This window comes from Limulus polyphemus, unplaced genomic scaffold (assembly GCF_000517525.1).
Source record: "Limulus polyphemus unplaced genomic scaffold, Limulus_polyphemus-2.1.2 Scaffold2740, whole genome shotgun sequence".
In the NCBI taxonomy this organism is placed as follows: domain Eukaryota; kingdom Metazoa; phylum Arthropoda; class Merostomata; order Xiphosura; family Limulidae; genus Limulus; species Limulus polyphemus.
Window position 1 is genome coordinate 63,153 of NW_013668350.1, and position 7,361 is coordinate 70,513.

Here is a 7,361-nt window from a genome sequence, read left to right on the forward strand (position 1 = left end):
AATCTAGACGAAGTTTCTCTAAGGGATATAATTGTTATCGAATAGTCTTTATCAAAAAAAGATCTGTTTGAGGATGACAATTTGATGGACTTGCCCCTCCTTCCTTCCTTCATCAGACTGGACATGAATATTTTAAATATAGAAAATATTATTTCACACGTAAAGATATACATTAATAAGATACAAGTCCTTAAATATATATAACTGTCTTCAATAACCCAAGTAGTTTTTGTTTGTTTTACTCATTCACAAACATATGTTCTTCTTCATTGTGAAAGAAAGTTTGAAACTTTTCAACAGAATCTTCCGCTGGTGTAGGGTTTAAAGTGAAAAAATGTAAGCTTACATAAGGACACAGAAAGTTCCACTAGATCACATTTTTTTCTACCAACAAATCCAGATCAGCTAATGAGAGGCAGTATTGCTTGTGACCTAAATTCTCGGGAGATCAAAGTACGTGATTTATCGTGCACGTTAGTTGCAATTAATTGTTTAACGTGAAGTTGACCCGAGTTTTCAGAAACGAAAGAAAATGTGTTTCTTTTTCTATTAAGCGCAAGGCTACACAAGGGGGCTGTCTTGCCCTGCGTCCATCGCGAGAGCCCAGGATTTTAGCATTAAGCAATGAAAAAAAGTGACTCTGTTTGTTTGTGTTTAATCGCAAAGCTACACAACAGGATACTTGCGCTGTGTATACCGCGGGTAATGATCTCGGAATTTTAACGTTATAAACCCTAAAGTTTACCGTTCAGCCACCGAGTAGAGAGCAAAGGTGTCCCCGAAAATCCTATTATATATATTGTGTAATCCATTCTCTCAATAATAAAATAATATTATATCTCTTTCTATTCACATATTGTGCAAGAATCTTTAAATCTAAGCTATTCTACTTAGGTTTGGTTTGGTTTGAATTTCGCGCAAAGCCACACGAGGGCTATCTGCGCTAGCCATCCCTAATTTAGTAGTGAAAGACTAGAGGGAAGGCAGCTAGTCATCACCACACCACCAACTCTTGGGCTACTCTTTTGCCAACGAATAGTGGGATTGAACGTCACATTATAACGCCTGCACGAGTGAGCATGTTTCGTGGAACGGGGACTCGAACCCGCAATTCTCAGATTACGAGTCAAACGCCATAACCACCTGGCCATGCGGGGCCAAACTGTTCTAGAAAAATATATATATTTTTAATTTTAATTCGATTTCTAAATGTATATTTTTTTACGCGTTTTTGCGCTTCCAATTTTCTTAACAGTAAGCTATTTATCGAAAAATAATTATAAAAGGCTTGCATTTATTTGCATTTTCTATTTTATTCGGAAAACGCCGAAGACAATTTGCATACAATGTTTTCTATTAATGGGCACATTCTGTCTAAGTTCCATTAATGGACCAATATCTTATTCCTTCGTTTTCATTTGAAAACATTTTAAAAGAAACTCACTTCGTATCAAAATAGTAACTGTAGATGGAAAATAGTCAACCGACTTTTGTTTATATAAATATGAGAAATAGTTAATGAAAATTAGATTATTTTAGTTACTTCTTGTTTCTTTAGTGCAAAGCTGGACAATGAGCTGTCCGCACTCGGTTACCATAGGGGATCGAATCCTGGATTTTACCGTCTTAAATTCATTATCTTACCGCCGACCCGTAGAGGATCATTTTTTTTAGTTTTCTAATACTTTTAGATGTCTCCCAATGTGCCCCCCCCCTAGTGGCACAGCGGTATGTCTGCAGACTTACAACGCTAGAAACCGGGTTTCGATACCCGTGGTTGACAGAGCACAGATAGCCCATTGTGTAGCTTTGTGCTTAACTTCAAACAAACAAACCTCCCAATGCACACATGAAATTCACATTACTCTTTCTTAATTTAAAAAAAACAAGTTTTTAAATGGGCACCAAAACCAACACAAGTCGAAAATGTAAAGTAAATTTTGTGTCAAATAACCGCAATAAAACAAACAAACGTTTTCATATCACCGATTGTGATCAGGGATTTTCCCGCAGCTTGGTGTTTAACGACGTATATATGACGAATGAGGTACTGAAATAGAGCACTCATCGCGTCATCACGTTGTCTGGACTACATACGTGTTATGCCACAACCTTTAGCAGAAGACAACCAACTGCATAACTATCCTGATTAATTCCAACTGTGCTTTTATAAAAGTAATTTACGATTACTTTTTTCTTTTAATAACTTGAAATAAGAGGCCGTATCCCTTTATGTCACGATATATAAAGTAAAGAGTGTATATGAACAAGACGGTACTATGTAAACAAGACGGTATTATGTAAACAAGACGGTACTATGTAAACAAGACGGTACTATGTAAACAAGACGGTATTATGTAAACAAGACGGTACTATGTAAACAAGACGGTACTATGTAAACAAGACGGTATTATGTAAACAAGACGGCCGTATCCCTTTATATCACGATATATAAAGTAAGAGTGTATATGAACAAGACGGTACTATGTAAACAAGACGGTATTATGTAAACAAGACGGTATTATGTAAACAAGACGGTACTATGTAAACAAGACGGTATTATGTAAACAAGACGGTATTATGTAAACAAAATACTTTATGCTAGACAAATGTTTTCTTAGAATTTGTCTGATATAATTAGTTTTCTTCACAAATTGATAATATCTGTTACAGGATCAGCATGTTTTAAGCTTCGTGGTTGGCAAATTAAGAAAATTAAACAAATTTAGCAATGGCCATTCACTATAAAAGAATTTTAAAACAGAGAATGTTTATATGCCCGAAGAATATAGGTTATTTACAATATTTCACATAAAAACCTAATACTATCATGAAAAATATACATCATAAATAAATATAAACCGCTTGTTAGAACAATGTTTATGGTTTGAATGCCGTTTCTAAGCTGGCGAAGCATGATTGTAATTAATTATACTTGTCATAAGACATTAGTATTAGGCCCATCATGTTTTTTTAACATGACATTCTTTGTTCAGTTCCTTAGGATTATTCAAGAAGAGTATATAATAATATTTCAACCACATTATGCCATATGGTTGAAATGGACGATGAGAGAGAATTTTTATCTGAAACTCTCTCTATATATATGCAGTATAATACTTTAAAAGCTACATTTAAACACCGAAAGCTAGCGAAACCCACGTGAAGAAAAGTTTGTTTGTTTGTTTAATTTCGCGTAAAGCCAGTCGAGAGCTATCTGTGCTAGCCGTCTCTAATTTAGAAATGATAGACTAAAATGAAGGCAGCTAATCAATACCGCCCACCGCCGACTTTTGGGATACTCTTTACCAACGAATACTGAAATTGACTGACACATTATAACGCCTTCACATTTGAAAGGGCGAGAATGTTCGGTGACAGGATATGAACTCGCGACACGCAGATTGTGTTTTAAAAGCTCGTGAACTAATACTTTTAAAGGGCCACATTTCTTATTCAAAAACGTCATATATTATTAAAAATGATGAAGCTGCCACGGGCTCTTTTCCTGGCCATCAGATTGTGGGCTCTTTTTCTGGCCATCAGATTGATGGGCTCTTTTCCTGGCCATCAGATTGTGGGCTCTTTTCCTGGCCATCAGATTGCGGGCTCTTTTCCTGGCCATCAGATTGCTTTTTAGCCTTACTTCGCTTTTAAGTATTTTTAGTCAGTTAGTTTTCTTTGTTTAGGGTAAAGAAGTAATGTATTTGGTTTACACATTTTGTGTCAATGTTTGTCAATACTCTCATAGAAGCTTGTTTGTTTGTAATTAAGCACAAAGCTACACAATGGGCTATCTGTGCTCTGCCCACCACGGGTATCGAAACCCGGATTCTAGCGTTGTAAGTCCACAGACATACAGCTGTGCTACTGGGGGGCCTCATAGAAGCATTAATTAGTTTGTTTAAAATATTTGCTTTTACAAAATTTTGTAATACACAATATGAAATAAACCAAAAACATCACCTAAATAAGTACTAAAACCTTCACCTCTATTAAACGGGAAAAACAAATTAACAATTAAGAACTAAGACCTCCTACCTCCATTAGTCACGAGATTTCAAACTAAACTAAGTACATCATCAGATGAGAAAATGTATTATTCAAAAGAATAAGAGTGAACTTTCTACATCTTTTAGATGCCATGATTTACAACGGATGTTTTATTTCACGAGTTTCAGTAGAATATATAAGAAATCACAATATTCTATTTATTATTCATTATTCGAATGAATAAAAGAGAGAAATGAAACTAAATTTCAAAATGTAACGATCCAAAAATTAAGAGATAAACCAAAAAAACATCACCTGAATAACCAATAAGACTTCTTCCTCCATAGAACAGAAACAACACAACATCAGAAACAAACTAAAAACTAAATCCTCCTACCTCCATTAGTTACGAGCTTTTGAATTGCATCATCTGTTGAAAAGAAAGTAACGTGCAAACTGAACGTCGTCGTTGTTAATTAAACAAGATGCTTCGAAAGCGTACGTGTAATGTAGCCAAATAATTTTGAGAAGCAGGAAAGTTTTAGAAGGCCAAAGTAAGAATCTCGATCACTTTAGACAAACAACCTTCTGTATACATCAAGGTATTAACCTGAATTAATCTTTCCAATAAACCTTCATTTTCTTTTTTCACCACAATCTACTACAACTCCATAAACTTTCCAAGTGTTGGGTAATTAGCTATAATCCTGGTATCTCATTACTAAACCTTACATTTAACTGATATTTGGACCATATGTGCCCTTTAAATTACGAAATGCACTTGATGGAGACTTGCACTATTCCTTAAAAGGATGAGTAGAGGATATCCACGAAGAAAGAGATAAGATTCGTTCAGCTTCAAGAGCAGCCACACATCATGCTGGTTTCTCAATGGTCAGATTACTGCGACCTTAAGTTTTAAGAAGACATAACTATGAATATGCTTGGAACAGAACTTAATTAATACAGAAAGCTATAAAATAGAAGGAAAGATACTCACCATACCCTAGTGTGTTACAACTAGTGATAAAACGAAACTAATACCGCTATACCGAAACATTAATGAAGCCTTCCTCTCGTTAAAAGTTCGAAGTGTTTTAACTTTTACATTTGTTTTTCGCGTAATAATTCTTTACGAAGATTGTGTTTTTGTTAAGTTTGAATGTGTAAGAGAATCATAAATTGGATTCATTAAATGTAAAATTATTGTTCTTTTCTACCAACCTAAGCATATAAAGAATATCGCCATTAGGATTGACTCTCAGTAAAACATTGGGTACGGTCACATATTGGAATTCTCCATGTTTAGCATTGGGAAAGTAAACGTCTGGCCGCCACAGCCTTTTGACCAGGATTGGATCGTTCAGATCCAGATGCCTAGTCAAGTTGTTACTGCGCAGGCGCTCGTCATGCCAAGTCTGGCGAAGATACAGGTCTACCTCATAATCCTGATGGAAAGAAAATAGAGATATAGAAAACATTTTCATACAACACTTTTACACATCAATAATAGCAATAATACAAACTCTAAAATGTGTTTACTTCATATTTATATTCAGTTTAAAATATTCACAAATAACAACAATAAAATGGGTTCGACAACTTTTGTTAAGGTTGTTTTTATAAATACTTGTTCCATGGGCAGACACGTGAGTTGTTAAGTTCTAATCCTAATTTTTGCTTTCTTTGTATAACACAGGTATAGAAGAAAACAGTTTACTGCTCAGCAGATAAAATAATGTATAAATGAGTTAGCCTAATTTGATAAAAAACAACAACATTTAATTACTTAATGAGATAGATTAGATATACAAACAACTTTTAATTTTCTAAAGATAATTTTTTTGCTTAGATATAAGTTGGCATATTTGTATAATTAGTAATTAAATTCTTTGTAAGTGTCTATATTAGGTATCCTTTATAATTTTTGGATATGTAATGCAAAATCCAATGAAAACAACGAACGTGACAAATAATGGAATTCTGGTTGAGGCTGGACATTTACAGTGAAATTAAGAAAACATAGCTCGGCCAGATAGTCACACATCTATAGAAACTTGATAAAAACGGCGTTTTCAAAACTATTTTATCACAATGTCTTTATTAACACTTAATGTCATAATTAGACGAATAAATTTCTAACATTTTTTTTTTATGTGTGTGTGTAAAGACAGCGTTTATTCGTTCGAGCTCACGTCCACTCACCATAGTTGCAGGGTTGATAGCACCTATACTTCTCAGGTAAAGCTCACATTTAACTGTAGTAGGGAAATCTGAAAAGAGCGCCACCAAACGAACACATTAAAATTGGTTGATTTCCTCATTCAAAAACTAGAATTAAACAACAAACTCCAAAATCCTAATGATATTAGTAAGAAATTCAGTAGTTTTTATAATACGAAAATGAAGATTTAGGCTAAAGGTGGTTCATTCTTTAAATTTATTGATGAAACACACGCGTCGATAGAAATATTTTTTCAGAGGTTTTTGTTGTACTGTTTACACTCTAAGGTCATTTTAGTTATTTCGAAATATCTAATAAATGTAAATGAATTACAAGTATTATAAGGTGTTAAATAATAAACCTGGAACGCTTTTAATATTTAATATTTATGCGCTATGCAGACGTATATACACGCATACATTATAAGCACAGAAGATTAAACCCCGTAGTAAGATCCCAAGACATAAATCAAAGTCGCCAAGTTTTTATATATATTAATATTTAAAGAGAATGGCGTTTCACTCTAGCGCAGACGAAAAATTCTAACTTAAAACGCCATCCTCTTCAAATATAAAAATTGGCGATTGTTTAACCTATTCTTTAATTTTGATATCTTTGTCGCCTATGCAGTTAACTATATATTTCTTTTCCCAAAACAGAAACAAAACACACATTGCTTTTCCCCACATTTTCATGTTAACCTTCACGAACAAAGGAAACTCTCGTGAATTAAGTCTATAACAACCTCAACTTAAAGACCGAATAGCGAATGACGACTTCCTTCTGTCTTACTTGTCGCATTTAATTTGAGAATCTCGTAAATTAAGCCTATAATAACCTCAACTTAAAGACTGAATAGCGAATGACGACTTCATTCTGCCTTACTTGTCGCATTTAATTTGAGACTCTCGTAAATTAAGCCTATAATAACCTCAACTTAAAAGACTGAATAGCGAATGACGACTTCATTCTGCCTTACTTGTCGCATTTAATTTGAAATACATTAACGAACCAATGTGGCTACAGAGATTAATACGGCACCAAGTATTTCTGTTTACAATATTTTAAAGAACAAACAACATTAACGTCATCCATGCTCTCAACTGGAAATAACCCTAGTCATGCACATAAAGAAAGTGTGGTT

At 34.1% G+C, this 7,361-nt stretch overlaps 1 protein-coding gene across 2 annotated transcripts in view; it reads right to left on the reverse strand.

Moving 5' to 3' along the window:
• The window catches only part of LOC106467790 (glycine receptor subunit alpha-2-like), a 46,872-nt gene that overhangs the window by 23,367 nt on the left and 16,144 nt on the right, over positions 1–7,361 (reverse strand). For both annotated transcript variants that reach the window (XR_002612467.1, XM_022395981.1), the window contains exons 3-4: positions 6,199–6,266; positions 5,218–5,441 (exon numbers count right to left, since the gene is read on the reverse strand). Coding sequence is in view for 1 of the 2 variants with exons in the window: in XM_022395981.1 (XP_022251689.1) it covers positions 5,218–5,441; positions 6,199–6,266 (292 nt within the window). In the remaining variant the exon portion in view is untranslated. The remainder of the gene's footprint in view (positions 1–5,217; positions 5,442–6,198; positions 6,267–7,361) is intronic.